This window comes from Carassius gibelio, chromosome A17 (genome assembly GCF_023724105.1).
Source record: "Carassius gibelio isolate Cgi1373 ecotype wild population from Czech Republic chromosome A17, carGib1.2-hapl.c, whole genome shotgun sequence".
Lineage (NCBI taxonomy): Eukaryota > Metazoa > Chordata > Actinopteri > Cypriniformes > Cyprinidae > Carassius > Carassius gibelio.
This window is the reverse complement of record NC_068387.1, coordinates 8,673,388-8,691,246: the sequence shown is the minus strand read 5'-3', so window position 1 is coordinate 8,691,246 and position 17,859 is coordinate 8,673,388. Positions and strand designations below refer to the sequence as shown.

The following is a 17,859-nucleotide window of genomic DNA, read 5'->3' as shown; positions in this document are numbered from 1 at the left end:
CTGAGGAGGGAAAGAACGAGAGGTAAATAGATGGACAGCAAGAGTGTCATTATCTTAAGAGCTTCTTTTTTTGTTTATGTAACATGTGATATGTGAAGTGTCTTTGACACTGTGAGTGGAAGCCTTAGAAGAGACGAGAGGAGATAGACAAATTAAATTTCACAAGGGGGACTTGAAAAGAAAGTGGATGAATGAAATGAGATGTGACTGGGTGAACAGGTACATTAGCTGTGGTTGTAGTGGAGACTGTGCTTCTTTCTGCATCAGTGAAGCCTCCTTCTGTCGTCTGATCAGACATCTGCAACAAAACAAAATAACAGTCGGTTTTTACCACCTGAAGATATTATTTTCCTAAATAAATCATCTTTGAGAGCTTATTTTCAAAGCCCATCTAAAATAATTTCATCCCAGTGTTTTCAAGGCTGCACCGTTGGATAAATGGATCTAGTTGTTAAGATAAAAGTCATGAACTTTCCTGTTTTCCAAACACAACTAAGTCAAGCTATATACATATTTGGGAGTATTTATGGATGAAACATAGATGGGCCAACTGCAAATACATAGTGACAATGCATTCAAGGTATATATTTTTTTTAAATAATTTTTAGTTAATGCACTCCCTGGGAATCAAACTCTGGGTGATATACCTATATGAATGGGTCATTGAATCATTCACTCAACCAATTCATTTACAAATGCAGATTCATTTAGTAACAAAACACCACTGTGGACTGTTTGGAGAAGCAAAATGGTTATGCTGTGGCTTTTTTGGGAACAATTTTCATTAGAAAAATAAAGCAGAAATTTAATATGTAAATCACTTAACATTAACTTCGTATTTGTTGAATCACTGTATAAAATCAATATAAAATAGTTGTTGAAAAATTCAGGTGCTTGTGTGATATTGAAGAACTCATACAGGGGCCCTTTTGCTCCCATATCCTTAATTTTGGTGGCATTTTTGCAGAAAGTCCACATTAATTTCTGGAAATAAAAATGTGATCATAAAATCATAAAAACCATGTCACAATTCAACTAATCATAACTATAGTTTTGCTTAATGCAAAAATATAATTGCTTTTTTCTAAGTTCGGTTTGAACCTATTTACTCATTAACTTACAGTTTTACCACCATATGCATCATGCTTCTACAAATCATCAAGATTGAGGTTTTATCACTGACCTGATAGCTTGTCGATCTGTCAGGTCGTAGTTTTTTCAGACAGAAGCCAAAGCAGGAGAAGGCAATACAGCACAAGAGAGTTATGAATGTGAACAGAGTGATGGGCTGCACTGGACCTGCACAAGAGATAAACCACAAGGTTTTGCTTTTATATGGGACAGAGCTGGAGACCTGATCTTTACGATCTTGGTCTTAAGATCTCTCAAGACCACATAAACATGGCCGTAGTATGGGTCTCATTACTAGTCTTGTGATTTGGGTCTGGTTCTGGAAATTAACTTTTTTAAATATACTTACAAGACCACAGTCTTGACTGCAATTTTCATGATTTTCATGGCTTTCATTAGCTACTGTCAAAGTGGCTTAGTATTTGAAATTAATGCAGCAATAATTTCCAAAAAATTTTTCATTTTAGTTCATTAAAATGGATATACTGAATGGACTGAAACCCGATGGTGGCAACATTGCTCAGCAACATTGCCTGAAAAGCCATCTGTATCATCACCTTAGAGGTATAGCCCACCCAAAAATTAAAATTACCCCATGATTTACTCACCCTCAAGCCATCCTGAATAAAGGCCTCTAGTAGCAAATAGATTAGTTTTCATAAGAAAAAAATCCATATTTAAAATTTAGCTTCCGCTAAACTGCCATACTCGTGTTCACAATAGAACTCCATTCCGGCAGATGACATAGATGACATCCTGAGACATTTTTCTGTACATATTCTTCTTTTCTTTTTTCATTTTGCTCTCTCCGCTGCGCTTACGCATTCGTCAATTTTTCACCGGACCATACGCTGTGTCCTACGTCATCCACCAGAACAGTGTTCTATTGTGAATGCACATACAACAGTTAGCAGAAGCTAGAGATTACCATTTATAAAGTTTTAAATATGAGTATTTTTTTTACAAAAATGAATTGATTCTCTACAGGAGGTCTTTATTAACCCCCCTGTTACAAACACGCCAGGTTCCACCTCCACTCAATCACTACGCACGCCCTCACTGGAATACTGATCACATCCACCTGATCCTCATCACCACCCAATCACCTCAGCACCATTAATACCAAACACACGCACTCAATCGATGTCCGGTCTCGTTCGCTACAAGGTCTTACCTGTATGCTAACTCTAAGGACTAACTCTTCTTCTACTTACCTCTCTCCAGCGATTCTCTGAAGATCCAGATCCCCAGTGTGCATGTGTGTGGTTCACCTTCCTCCTCTGACGTCTTCACCCAGCCTGCACGGATCCATCCTCTCACTCAATCCTACACAACCTGCTCCTGCACTTCCTCACCTTCCATTCACACCAGTCCCATGGCCCGGCCAGTGCCCTACTCTGTTTCGGCAGAGGAATGCAGCAGTTTCCTCCTACAATGCACGCTGGTCCTGGAGATGCAACCGCACTTGTACCCCCCAGATCTAAGGTAGCCTTTGTAATTTCTCAACTGCAAGGTAAAGCACTACTGTGGGCAGATTCTATATGGACTCAAAATAACCCAGTTATCCAGTCTTATTCTAGCTTCATCTACCATTTCCGTGAAGTTTTAGGCAAACCCGCCTGGGACTCTTCCATTGGTGAGAAGCTGTATAATCTCAAACAGGGGAAAATGTCTGTCAATGCAGTAGTGCTTAGAAGAGCACCAGGGCCAGGCGTATTCCTCTACGCCACTCTGCCGACCAGAGGCCTTCAGCTCCCCAGAACCATCCAGTGAACCCATGCTGTTGGACTCCTATCGTCTTACTGTGGCTTTCATCTCTGTGGTGCCACTGTGTTCACCAAGTTGGACCTCCGAAGCGCCTACAACCTCATCCGGATACAAGAGGGAAGACCACCTTCATAACCCCTGCTGGCCACTATGAATATTGCGTGATGCTGTATGGACTTGTTAACGCCCCCTCAGTATTCCAGGACTTCATCCACGAGGTGCTCCGGGAGTTCCTCCACAAGTTCGTCCTAGTTTACATTGATGATATCCTCATCTACTCCCGGAGCCTGGCAGAACATCAACGCCACGTTGCGGAGGTCCTGCAACATCTGAGGGCCTGACAACTGTATCTCAAGGCCGAAAAGTGCTCTTATCATCAGCCCTCAGTGCCGTTCCTTGGATACAACATTAGCAGCAGTGGCATTCGGATGGACGAGGGGAAGGTAAACGCCATCAGAGATTGGCCCACTCCAACCACCATCAAGGAGTTACAGCATTTCCTTGGCTTTGCCAACTTCTATAGACTGTTTATACAAAACTTCAGTACCATCACCAGCCCTCTCACCAGTCTCTTCCGTAACAAACCCAAATCTCTCTCCTGGACTCCTGCCACCACAGAGGCCTTCCACACCCTTAAGGAGGCCTTTACGACCGCCCAACTCCTGGTCCATCCTGATCCCGACCGACCCTTCGTCGTGGAAGGCGACACCTCGACCACCGGAATGGGAGCGGTCCTTTCTCAGCAGCAGGGGAATCCCAGTCGCTTCCACTCATGCGCCTTCTTCTCCCGGAAACTCAACCCGGTGGAAGTCAACTATGATATTGGCAACCGGGAACTGTTGGCCATCAAACTGGCCTTGGAGGAATGGAGGCATTGGCTGGAGGGAGCCAAACACCCCTTTCTGGTCCTCACAGATGATAAGAATTTAGAATATGTTCGAGTGGCTAAAAGATTAAATCCGAGACAAGCCCGCTGGCCATTATTCTTTAACCGCTTCCATTTCACCATCTCATACCGCCCAGGGGTGAAAAACGTGAAGGCTGACGTCCTTTCCAGGTGTTACGCCCCCCAAGAGAATGCCAAAACTCCACAAACCATTCTTCCAGAAAAAGTCATCGTCTCTCCTATTACCTGGTCCACAGAGACTCTTCCTCCTACTGACCCTACCACCAACACCCTGCCAGGTTGCCCACCGGGACTTTAGTATATTCCCAGGACACAGCACACTCCATTCATTCACTCCGCTCACACATCGGTTGGCACTGGTCACCCGGGGGTCAATGAAACCCTCTCGTTGCTGAAGGAACGATTCTGGTGGCCCAACATGGCCTCGGATGTCAGGAGGTATGTGAGGTACGCTGTATGGATGTACAAGCTGCGCCATATCCAAAAGCCCTTGCCATCTTCCATCAGGCAAACTCCATCCTCTGCCCGTTCCCAATCCCTAGGTCACACCTAGGGGTGGATTTCATAACCGATCTCCCTCCTTCAGATAACAATACCTGCTCTCTTGTCATTGTGGATAGATTTTCTAAATCCTGTCGTCTTCTTCCTTTGAAGGGTCTGCCCACAGCCATGGAAACGGCTGAACTGTTATTCAATCATGTCTTCAGGTACTTCGGACCGAGACCCCCAGTTCATCTTCTGGGTATAGAAGGCTTTCCACTCAATCCTAGGTGTGGCCAACAGCCTGTCCTCCGGGTACCATCCCCACTCAAACGGGCAGACGGAGAGGAAGGTTCAGGAGATTGGATGCTTCCTCCGTACCTTCTGTCACGGCCACCAGAACTCCTGGAACCAGTTCCTTTGGTTGGCCGAGTACTCACTCCATTCCAGTGCGTACTTGGCTACCAACCACCTCTATTCCCCTGGTCAGGTGAACCATCGGATGTCCCCGCCATCGACTACTGGTTCCGGGAGAGCGAGAGGGTCTGGGACACGGCACACCACCAACTCCAGCGGGCATTACACAGACGTAGAATGACAGCCAACCTTCGCCAATCAGAGGCCCCTACGTACCAACCCGGTCAGAAGGACTGGCTGTCCACCCGGGACATCCGCCTGCGTCTGCCCTGCCGCAAGCTCAGTCCCAGATTCATTGGCACATTCACCATCCTCTAGCAGATCAATCCGGTCACATACAAACTCCAGTTACCCCCTGAGTACCGGATTCACCCCACATTCCATGTGTCTCTCCTTAAACCTCACCATCCTTATTTCTCTCCCTCCACAGAACCTGGCGAAGCCGAAGCCCCTCCTCCACTCCTCCTAGACGACGGCACAGCCTGTTAGTGACATCCTGGACTCCCGGCGGCGTGGTGGACAACTGGAATACCTAGTGGACTGGGAAGGATACAATCCACAGGAACGTTCCTGGGTCCCAAACAACGACATCCTTGATCTTACTTGATACCTTCCACTCCAATCATCCTGACCGACCAGCTCCCAGGGGAAGAGGACGTCCACCACGTCGTCGGGGTCCCCGGCCCTCAGGAGCCGTGGGGAGGGGGGTACTGTTACAAACACGCCAGGTTCCACCTCCACTCAATCACAACCACACACACACACTCAATCGATGTCCGGTCTCGTTCGCGACAAGGTCTTACCTGTATGCTAACTCTAAGGACTAACTCTTCTTCTACTTACCTCTCTCCAGCGATTCTCCGAAGATCCAGATCCCTAGTGTGTGTGTGTGTGATTCACCTTCCTCCTCTGACGTCTTCACCCAGCCTGCACGGATCCATCCTCTCACTCAATCCTACACAACCTGCTCCTCTGCTTGTGTCTGTTCAATAAACCATTCTATCTGTTACTCCTCAGCCTCCCGAGTGATCCTTAACACTTTTTTTATGATGGATGGATGTGCTTTATCTGACTTTTTTTTTTTTTTTTGAAAAATAACACCCTTTTACTGCCATTATAAAGCTTGGAAGAGCCAGGACATTTTTAATATAACTCTGATTGGATCTATTTTAAAGAATAAAGTCATATACATCTAGGATGGCTTGAGGGTGAGTAAATTATGGGGTAATTTTCATTTTGGGGTAAACTATCCCTTTAACAGTGTATGCATTTGGAAAGACAAGAATGTGAATAAATAATCAAAGAATTATCCTTTTCTTGGGGAAACTATCCCATTAAGGGCTTTAGACTATTACTATCAATATCAGTTTAATCAGGCCTACACATTTATATACACTGCCAGTCAAATTTTTTTTTAAAGAAATTAATATTTGTACACAGGATGCATTTAATTGATCAAGTGTGACAGTCATGGCTATATATATATATATATATATATATATATATATATATATATATATATATATATATATATATATATATATATATACATATATATATATATATATATATATATATATATATATATATATATATATATATATATATATATATATATATATAAGGCATGATGTTTCTGTGTGAACCTACCCAGTCTGAGCACAGAGAAGAACAGCAGCCAGAACATGCAAAGAATGGGCGCCACCACCACTTGACTGATGGCGGCCGAATGGATCCGCTGGCTGAGCTTTGTGGGTAAATAGGCATAGTAGATATTATAGCGATCTACCATGTGCTTCAGTACAAGGTACAGCAACCCTGCGAAGTGAACAAATGAACTGAAGTTATCAGATAATCTCTGAGCTTTCAATTACACTGACATTTTTTAAAGTGCTTTTCAGATGGCCCAGCAGCAATGCTTTGCAGGTAAAGTCATTTTGTACGTAGTGTTCCTGTCCTTGTATGCATCTTCTCAGGTATAATATTTATATGTATACCCGTTTACATAGACCACACAGTGAGTGCAAGTTGCCAACTGAATTCAGAACTAGGTAAAAAATCACGATGATGGATGTGAGCCTATAGTAAATAAACAGTCATGGTCTGTATTGGTGACAGAACAGGCGTGGTGTGGGCGTCTGGATCTCGGCTAGACGGGTCAGAGCGTCTGGAAGCATACAGCGGGTTCACACCTAATGGCCATGTCACACTGTGATACTGAGATGCAGTTGGAGATACGGCTCAGACGCCCACACACTGACTGACGATGGGAACGAGGTATTACAACACGCACAGAGGTAGAAATCAAGACTGACGGGAAAAATCAAAGAGAGCTGTGGGTAAAAAGGAACTGAGAAAATGAGAGGAAAAGAAAAAATATAACACAAACGGTGCACTGTAGACGATTGACAATTGGATCTGAGTTCAAACTGGGGGAAAAAGATGAATAGAGGAGCGGAAAAAGTACTTAAAGAAAAGCCTGTTTGTTGTCAAATAATAAAGTTAAAACTACACAGACTCACCAAAAGGAACAATGATGGGGCAGGTGATGCTGTAGGTCATACTGACTGAAAATATGCACATGGTCCAGGCATACTCAAGACCAAACTGAAACTCATAGGCCTGACTCTGAGGATGAGAATGGAGAAACAGGTTGTTAGTGATCTTTATTGCCATTTCTTGACAATGCCAATGAAGAGTCGTTGTATGGAAAAGAGCAGAGTGAAGATTCTTCAAACAGTCTCTTTTAGTGTTCCACAGAAAAAGTAACACCGTATGCATCTGGAATGACATGAATGTGAATAAATAATCAAAGAGTTATCCTTTCCTTGGGGAAACTATCCCATTAGGGACTTTGGACAATTGCGATCAGATACAATTGATCAAATAAATGAAGCCTTTAGCCATAAGATCCTTCAATCACAACTCAACTACATGGACTCACTCACTCTTTTAACGTGGATGCGCTCAGCTTTAGATTTGGCAAAGCAGAGGCGAACAGAGTACACCAGTAGAGCAGGAATACGCAGAAGCTCCATGACCGTTCCGATCAGACTCGACGTGACCACGTAGTTCACAAAAAAAGCTCCGTTATCAGGCAAAAACACACATCTGAGGGAAAACAGATCGGTTTGTAGGTCTCAACGAATTATGCAACTAAATAAACCAACCAACATCTGTAGATCTCAGCAACAGTAAGAACTTACTGAAACTTCACATCTGTTTCATCCAGGAAGTGGATGTCAAAGAGCCACCTGAAGAACAAATCCAAGCTGGGGAGCAGACAAGAAGATATATAATGTATAATACTGTACATTATATATACAGTGGCTACCAAAAATATATATGATGCCAGTTCTCCTCAAGGTCAAGCAGGTGTCCTAGCAGAGTTATTAACTATGAAAATTATCCATTAATGTTCGCTAGCCACAAAGTGTTTGGATACATACTCAAAGCCTTTATCTTTTGTTTTATGTTGTGTGAGTTAAAACATATGCTTGCTATAATTGAAACATATTTAAAATGAGGTTCATAAAAAGGAATTGTCTATTACGTAATTTTAAGGTGATCTATCTGTCTGTGAACTGAAAAAAAAAAGAAAAGAAAATAGCCTCATTAAAAGACTGAAATTGGCATAAGTAGGACATCCTTGTTTATCATTGACCCACATACATATGTTGTACTGTATCTAAGGGAATTTTTTTGTTTTTTTTAAAGACAAAATGACATTTTTTTTACTTGCTAATGAAATGTCAATTTTATTGAAATGCTTTTATTGATTGTTATTATAGCATATAATCACAGGTTTACAATTATAGGATGTTTACCTGGATAGACCCAGTGATGGCAGAATGATTACCATGAAGACAAGCAGAAGAAAGCATTTATGCATAGTGACTTGATTCTCACCGGACCTGAAAGAGACACACATTACACACATACATTACAACTGAACCAAGCAACTATAATAAATATATGAAATAATTAGGGCCGGGACTTTAATGCGTTAATTGAGATTAATTAATTACACAAAAAAATAACGTGTTAACTAAGATTAATTAATTACAGAAAAAAAAAATCCCGCATTTTTAATAACTTATTTTTGCACCGCGGAACGTTTCTCACTGGATGAGTTTTGGCGGACCGATTATACTGGAGCACCAACTAGCGTTCGCATATCACCGAAGCACATCGAACCTCAAGTATCACCTCAACGCAAAACATGTAGCAGCTAGCGTGGACTTTACACTTTATGTTGAACTATGTATTATTTTGTTGGTGCAACAGTTTATGTTTTGGCCAAGGTTATTGAGAGTTGGACTTAGTATGTTATGGCCTCTGAAGCAACAGAGAGATGTTTTCTAATAGTCAGTGTTTCCAATGTTCTGAATGTAATTGACAGTATTGTGTTTTACTTAAAAAAACACTTTACAGAAGGTTCCAGCACCTATAAGCTTCCTGAATTTCTGAAATATACTATTTCTAAATTGTTTCTAAATATGCTATTGCTACACTTCATGGCAAAAATGCACTGGTCTGCTAGACTTGGTTGAACAAAAATAAACAATATTTTGTTGCTTAAGCTTATATATTCAGTCATTAATCAATGGTATACTAAAAACCATGTGAAAAAAAATTACTTCTCACTGTTCTCAGGTCAAATATTTATATGCGATTAAAATGCGATTAATTTTGATTAATTAATTACAAAGCCTCTAATTAATTAGATTAATTTTTTTAATCGAGTCCCGGCCCTAGAAATAATAAATACATTTTAATCGTTACATGGTTTACCGTTCCTTTCTTTTCCATTTTCACACCAGTTCTTCTACTAGACAGACTGTTTGTGGTTAAAGTCAGCATAAAACTGCGTTGGCAACCCAATTAAGTGACATATTTCATAATAAAAAAAGGAAATGTATTAAGTTGATTGATGTTGTGCATATTAATCATCAGTGTTTCCACTGTAAAGACAACAGATCCTCAAGTGCCGCAGGTTCTGCAGTTGCACAATATACATGAGGGTTTGATCCACATGAGCTATAATGTGACTCTGTGAAAGACGCCGCCGGTGTGCATATGATTATTCCCTTGTTGTGATCACTATGACAACAAGCCTGGAGAGGCAAGCAGAGAGCTCAAGAGAGAGGGACACCGTGTAAACGTGTTGTGCATGGGTGGGTGGGAGACTGGGTTGGGGGTTGTTCTGCAGTTATGCAATATGTTTGTGCACAGATATGAACATGTTTATGCAATATATTGCAGCTGCACTGCAAATACAACTACCGAACTTACACAGCACAAACTTACACTGGTCTTTGGGTCGCCATACTTCTGCTAAAACATCATATGTATATAGGACTGTGTATGTGTATGATTGTATAGGTTTGTACAGGTTGATTAAATGGATAATTCATCCAAAAAATGAAATTTCTGTCATCATTTACTTACATTCATGCCGTTTCAAACCTGTGTGATTAATTTTGATGCTTAAACGTCTTAGTGTTTTTTTTTCCTCCATAAGATTCATAAGAAGTCGATGTGAACCAAAACATTCTTCTTTTGCATATGCTTGGAATGACATGAGGGTGAGTAAATAATGACAGAATTTTCATTTAATTAAATGTACGCGTGTATGTGTGTCCCTTTAATAAATGTGTATGTGTGAGGAATGTTGGGACTGCGTTAGGAATTTAGGCCTGAGCTGCTTCATGAATTTATTATTTGTGTGTGTGCAATGTTCACAGTTATGAATCAAGCAACACCTTCCCCAAATTCCCATTATCACAATGCAAGAAAATCACATTCTCACTATTTTAATGTCAATTATAATACATTTGTTAACTTTAAAGGTTTTTATGCATTATGGTAGTATTTGTACGGCCTTTAATTTATGCCGATTTCCAAGTTAAAACTATAGCGAAATTATGAAATATGAATAAAACAAGTATTTTGAATGAACTATTTTGAACTTCCTAAAAATAAAGAATCCCGAAAACTGTAGTAGACTTTCCACAAAAGTCTGACTTTGAAGTCAGATGATGGAAACGGCATCATACCTGGTCCAGTGGTGCTCAAAGAAAGAGGAATAGTACACAATGAAGGGCAGGAGAATGGAAAAGGCCCACAGGAGCAGGGTGGGCAAGAACTGGGTAATAACTGGGTTCTAGACGAGTAGAAGACAGTAAAAGATCAGATTCAAAACATTCGACTTCCGAAAACCACACACAAAAGCACTTTCAGATTTATTTTACATTCTAATGTTGTGTGATACAGCAGGACAGTTGTAAAACTGCTTTGATGGTCACTGACCCTTAAGCTTTCTACTGGCCGGGTGACGTTGAACTTGTCCATGGTGTTTACGATGATAGCAGGGGTCGTGAGAAAGAAGAGCAAGAGGAAGAGCAGGATGTTGAGCAGGACGCAGCGGAGCCACCAGCGAGAACCACACACTGACAGATTTTCCCTGGACGAACATAGGCACCAATCAACACAACAAGGTCTCAACTACAGTTACAGGACAGACAGTGTGTGCTCTCCGAGAATAAGTGGGATGTTCAGCAACTATTACATAAATAGGAAGAAAAACGAAATAAAAACTAAGCTGGTCTCCTAAAACTGACCAAACTGATGTTCAGTTGGTTTAGCTGGACATCTGGTCTTCCAGATCTATATATATATTATACTGTTTACCACAAAAGGAAATATAATTTTTAGTGAACTATTCCTTTAAGTAACCAGTGCACATGAAAAGCGTAACAGCATGAATTAGGAATAAACAAATACCTTTCAGAAGTAATTGTTTCCACTGAGGAATTTTCCAAAATTGCAAAACCATTTACTCTTTGAATGCACATTGAATGCACATTCACACTTCGATAAATGGCTTTAATAAGAAGCAAACGTGCTAGAAGAGCTTATATCCATAAAAAAGAAAGTCTTGAATTCAGACAAACGCACGCATGCACACACGCACACACACACATTTGTCCAGCAGAAAGACAGGTTGAAACTGCCCCCGCCCCCCCACCCCCCACACACCCACACACACTCACACTCACTCAATATATGATTCTCAACACATATTATGTAAGAGATATAATGGCTTTCACAGTGGCTGTCTAGGAACACACTCAGATTGAGATTTAATTCATCCAATTTCATCTCTCGAATCCAAGTGTAATGGTCTGGAACAAAGCATGTCATGAAAAATAAAATATATATGACTTCAGCTTGCAGATCACTTAAAAAAAAAAAAAAAAAAAAAACTTAAATAAAACATCATATAAAACATAGTAAATCCAGGTCATTGAAAAGGAATAACCTCACTGTGGTTATTTCTATACTTTTTTTCTATTTTAAGATAAAGATGTGGCTATCATTTCGACTCACCAGATGATGTCATTAGGGGCCGGGGCGTAAGAAACGCCCCACTGATGGGACCGGACCACCGTGGTAATGCTGGACTGCTGGGGTCTGTGGCGGCAGCGAGCTCGGCTGTAGTCTTTCACAATACTACACAAATATAAGCACAGACTGTAAAAGAGGTGCATGCACTCCAGCAATAAGGCATGTGAGTGTGAATATAGTCTACAGAGCAGACTACTGACTACTATAATATGGTTTTTAACACACTGGATTGACCTATCAAAGGTCAGGACCAGAATTAACAGTTGTATAAACTTATATATAAAGCTGTTTATTATTTTATACAATATAATGGGTGTTATACAGCAGGATGCAAAGGTTTGGTAAAAAGGAGTTTAAAATACAACATTTCCTTGGATTGATGCATTGGTTTATCATATTTGATGTGCTCCATGTACAGTATGTGCATTGATCAGTATTTATATATACTTGGATTAAACCACTCGTTTCATATGGATTCATTTTATGATTTACTTATTGAAGTTTGAATTTATTTAAAACATTTTGGTGGACTGGACATTCAATGAAGGGACAGAAATCCTTAATTTTTAGAAATTTTGAAGATGAACAAAAATCTTATGACATCATTTATTTTTGGGTGAACTTCCCCTTTAAAGATAAGTTTTGCCTTATTTTCCCTGCTAATTAGCTCAGGATCTATCTATACTTTCTACTGGATATTCAAAATTATTTTGTAAACTAAATCAGAAAACACACACACACACACACATATATATACACACACACATACATACAGTACAGACCAAAAGTTGGACAAACTCTGGACAAACTCTGATTCAAAGAGTATTCTTTATTTTCATGACTATGAATATTTTAGGGTCACACTGAATGCATCAAGGGCTATCTGACCAAGAAGGAGAGTGATGGGGTGCTGCGCCAGATGACCTGGCCTCCACAGTCACCGGACCTGAACCCAATTGAGATGGTTTAGGGGTGAGCTGGACCGCAGACAGAAGGCAAAAGGGCCACAAGTGCCTGAGCATCTCTCGGGGAACTCCTTCAAGACTGTTGGAAGACCATTTCAGGTGACTACCTCTTGAAGCTCATCAAGAGAATGCCAAGAGTGTGCAAAGCAGTAATCAAAGCAAAAGGTGGCTACTTTGAAGAACCTAGATTATGACATATTTTCAGTTGTTTCACACTTTTTTGTTATGTATATAATTCCATATATAATTCCACATGTGTTAATTCATAGTTTTCATGCCTTCGGTGTGAATCTACAATTTTCATAGTCATGAATATAAAGAAAACTCTTTGAATGAGAAGGTGTGTCCAAACTTTTGGTCTGTACTGTATATATATATATATATATATATATATATATATATATATATATATATATATATATACATAATGTTGATTTTCCGTAATGTAACCTCAATAATCAGCCATTTATCCACAAGACTTACACTGCAGTCATTCTCTCATCTCTGAAGGTAACAAAGGCAATGCCCAGCCTCTTCATAGAGATACGGTTCTTCTCTGCATTAAACTCATCTGTCAGCTTCTCCTCCAGTTCACTGTAATACTGCTCTGCATCCACCTGACGAGAAGACAACGAGAGATGCGTATCACATCTCCTTGAAGAGTGGTCCATGATTGATAGTTGGTGTGTAGTGGTCTCCAGTGGCCAGCATGAGGAGGTGCAGTACCAGCCACACTACAGGCATTCATTCTGATAACTATCATGAGTGTGTGAGGAACATTTACCTGTTCAAAGCCACATATATCACAGCAGAAGATCTGCGCACAGGGGTGAGTCTTTATCATGATCCTGCCTTCCTTCTGAGACTTGGTTGTGAAGTACAGCCTTCCTTTCATAGCTTTTCGCCTGATATATAGTTTTAATACGGTTTAATTATTTAATTATGGATTATTTGTGAGACTCAGCTCTATGACATGCAGGAGATATGCAAACGCAAATGACCTTTCGGAGTCCAGCTTCATCAGTTTTTGGACATCGAAGCAGAACCGGATGTCTGTGACGGTGCAGCTAGGGTAGGCTTCACTGTTTGGAGAAGAGAAGAGAGACTGGCTTTTAAATAAGTGAGAAAATGAATGCCCTCGGTGGAGTTGACATTTAATATCTGATACGCTGAAGTATGGAGATCAAGCAGTAGTTGTAATCTGTGCATCACAGATCCGTGCTCTTTACTCACTGCAGGTGTTTGGTGATCAGGCCGGGATCAGAGATTTCTCTGGGAACTGAAGTTATCATTAAAGTTCTGGCCACCTGCAGTAATAATAAATCAAAGTTGAGAGTGAGTGGTGAACACTACACATTTGTAGAAACAGGTTCTTTCTTTTCATGCATGTTTTTTAATGAAGAACCTTTAAAATCCATGGAAATGTGTAAGTGCACATGTTTGAGTTTTAATGCAATATATATATATATATATATATATATATATATATATATATATATATATATATATATATATACATAATACTCATATATTTATATAAAAATAAATAGATTCTAAATGATATGTAATTAAAAAACAAATAAAGCATATTTTAGACCTGAACATTTTTTCATGGGATGCACTCACTCGGCTTGTAAGCACTGTTGAAAGCATTTATGCCATTTATGGAGCAGAAATGAGTTGTGGTGACACATGAACATGAAAACAGCTGTCCACCAACCTTCGCATCTTCTCTGTATTCCAGTCGTGAGGAATGATGGGCCATACACAGCACTGTGATCACAAAATACAGCAGAGCAAAGATGCTGTGCAGCCACAGAAAGGCATTCCTAATGCACAAAGAAAAGAGAGTTATTAAAATCACGCCAACAACTTCATAAATATCTACATAGTTAACAAGGTTATGCTTTACAGCTCTACATTCGTCATAAGAAACAAACTTACTGTGCAGGAACATTAACCACTGTTGTTCGGCCGAAATTCTGTGGGTTATCTCCTGAAAAGCACAGAAATAAACAACTTGTGTAACATTTCATGCACTCCTCACATACCAGTGTCAAAAATGAAACTCTGAAAGTAATTTGAGGCCTGTGTGGTACAGTGCAAACTGAATGGGTAATAAATAATAAAAAAAACCTCTCTACACCATAATCATTATGCTTTGGGTTTGGCTGCTATGAGAAATTTGTGAATGTGCCAATTTATTTCACAAATTCAGTGTCAAATAGTTACATAGAGATGACTGTAAGCGTCAAAACCCCCACCCTGTTTTAACCAGCCGGCCCCAAAGCTGTACCACAAACTGGTCTACCACACATCCACATTTAACGCTTTTAGAGAGCCACAGTAAACTTCTGCCACCAAGGTCGTATGAAAGTCACGAGAAGCTTATTGCAGGTCTGAAAACAACATGAGGTAAAGCTAGTGGCTTTTTTAACAATGCTCTTCTTGTGGCGTGGACAGTCAAGGCCTTTCCCATATTTAACTTGGCCCTTCTAACCCTCCATCGTGCAACCCAAGCGTCTTCAAACACTGTAGGGTGGTCTGAATTACGCTTTTACACACGTCCACTAATGGAGGGTTAAGACTGAGCCCTTCTACATCTTCAAGAGTTTTCCCAGGCTTTTCCTAGAGTCATTCATCGACAGGCCCACACAGAACCTGCATCTGCAAAACCATGCACAACTGTTAGACCTTCTCCAAGCTTTATAGTAGAGCTCTCAACATTTCATGCATTTGAACTTGTTAAAAAAAGATTTCTCCAATTCCCAGTACAGAAAATGCACATGGCCGTCAAAAAGTTTGGGGTGGGTCAGACTTCTTGTATTTGTTTCTTAAGTTTCCTAAAAAAAGAATAAAAAACATATACTGGTATAATGAAGTATTATTATAATTTAAAATAATGATTATTTCGACTTTGATACATTACACTAACCAGTAAGCCACCGTTGACACAAAAGATTTTGGGGATAAAGAAACATCTCACTCACTGATATATTTAAGGATAAGTGTGTTAATTAAGGTTCATTTCTATATCAATAGCAGCAAACAAAAGAAGTAGGTTTGGTGTCTGTAATTATTCAGTCATAACTCACACCACTGCTGAGGAAAAAGTACTGGACTGCTCAAAATAAAAGAGCAATGCATATGTTTGGAATAGCATGCTACCTTCTGTTCTACTCTTACCACAGTATACATTAAACTGTATACAACAAAGTAGGTTTGCTAACAAGTATAAATCATATAGAATATGTCCAGTGTTATGAATGAGCTAAAATGCAGCCATATCAGCCTTGATTTTTTTTTACAGATATTTTTAGATATTTTTGCACAAATCTGTATTTAAAATAACAATTTAGATAACAGATGTACCCCTCTTGCTGAATTAAAGATTTCACATAATAAAATGATGCGATAAAGATGTGGAATGATAATGTTTAAACTGATTATATGTGATATTACTGTTTGATTATTATATACACAGTATATACTGTGCAGTATGAACTACACTAGTACTCCAATCCAGGGGCGTAGCCATCTTTTCAGAAGTGAGGGGGACAGAAATCACACACACACACACACACACACACACTGCAGGAGAGTTTAGCGCTCTGTGACGTTCATCTTGCCTTCTTGGTAAAAAACATCAGGTCATGCGCAGACTATCCTGTCTCTTTGAGTTTAAATCTATATTTATTCACACCAGCTCTTGAAAACCTCTATACGAACACACTTGCCCGAAAAAGTGCAGGGGACGAATTTCCGTGATGATAAAAGTGGGGGGACACGTCCCCCGCGTAATCTACGCCCCTGCTCCAATCCAAACATTGTCAGTATTTTAAAAGAACCACAGATCAATTTCTGACACTTAAGAAATTAACCTATGATGTCGTATTTACAGGTTTTAAGAAAGTATTAATTTTTATGTTTTTATGTTGTTATTTTTATTTTAAGTTTTTGCTTTAGATAAATTTCAGAATATGCCATCCGTGCATTTAAGCTTTTCAAGAGAGTCATTTCTAAGAGTGGAACTCTGATACTCCAACAATCGGTCAAAACTAATTCATGAGATTGTTCTATAAAGTTTTTTTTTTAAGGTGCAAGCACACTGATGAAATGAGATGTAATGATGCACGTTGTAATAAAATGTACGGCCTTTTCCTGGATACCAAACGTGTTGTGTCTGTTGTCATGAATCCTCTATGGCTGAGCATCACTAGAGCAGTAACCAAGCAGTTCTGGATCTGGTGGAGGTACCTAGGAGGTTTCCAGAGAGGTTGACAGGCAAGATGATGGTGAGCGACAGCAAACACACCACCGTCATGAGCAGGATAATGTGACGCTGGAAAGACAGGTACGTGATCGCATCAATGCCACATTTACTGCGGATCTCTTCATCCCTACGGGAAGAATAAGGACAAAAGTTTTTACTAAGAAAATATTTACAATTGCATTTTTATTCAAATTTATATTGGATGAGTATACAGGTCAACAACTTAATGCACTTCTTTTTTTTTCTTATTCATTTGTTTATATAACATACAAACAACATAGAATTCAAACATGCAAATCAATTTAAAAATCATTTGTAACCTAATATTGTCCAATGTCCTAATATTGTAATGAAGAAAAAAAGCAAAGCAAGAAAGAAAGAAAGAAAGAAAGAAAGAAAAAAAGAAAGAAAGAAAGAAAGAAAGAAAGAAAGAAAGAAAGCACTATTTTGGATTTTGGCATTTTCTGTTATTGTGGTTCAACCAACATGCAGAAACAAATGAAAACTGA

At 39.7% G+C, this 17,859-nt stretch overlaps 1 protein-coding gene across 1 annotated transcript in view; it reads right to left on the bottom strand.

Moving 5' to 3' along the window:
• Nucleotides 1-17,859, bottom strand: part of LOC127933423 (calcium permeable stress-gated cation channel 1) — a 57,113-nt gene that overhangs the window by 6,790 nt on the left and 32,464 nt on the right. Inside the window, exons 6-22 of the mRNA XM_052530424.1 lie at nucleotides 17,335-17,477; nucleotides 15,022-15,073; nucleotides 14,798-14,906; nucleotides 14,311-14,384; nucleotides 14,079-14,159; nucleotides 13,862-13,982; nucleotides 13,561-13,694; nucleotides 12,095-12,217; nucleotides 11,015-11,168; nucleotides 10,762-10,868; nucleotides 8,530-8,616; nucleotides 7,909-7,974; nucleotides 7,651-7,813; nucleotides 7,225-7,330; nucleotides 6,353-6,520; nucleotides 1,184-1,299; nucleotides 224-298 (exon numbers count right to left, since the gene is read on the bottom strand). Coding sequence (XP_052386384.1) covers nucleotides 224-298; nucleotides 1,184-1,299; nucleotides 6,353-6,520; nucleotides 7,225-7,330; nucleotides 7,651-7,813; nucleotides 7,909-7,974; nucleotides 8,530-8,616; nucleotides 10,762-10,868; nucleotides 11,015-11,168; nucleotides 12,095-12,217; nucleotides 13,561-13,694; nucleotides 13,862-13,982; nucleotides 14,079-14,159; nucleotides 14,311-14,384; nucleotides 14,798-14,906; nucleotides 15,022-15,073; nucleotides 17,335-17,477 — 1,879 coding nt within the window. The remainder of the gene's footprint in view (nucleotides 1-223; nucleotides 299-1,183; nucleotides 1,300-6,352; nucleotides 6,521-7,224; nucleotides 7,331-7,650; nucleotides 7,814-7,908; nucleotides 7,975-8,529; nucleotides 8,617-10,761; nucleotides 10,869-11,014; nucleotides 11,169-12,094; nucleotides 12,218-13,560; nucleotides 13,695-13,861; nucleotides 13,983-14,078; nucleotides 14,160-14,310; nucleotides 14,385-14,797; nucleotides 14,907-15,021; nucleotides 15,074-17,334; nucleotides 17,478-17,859) is intronic.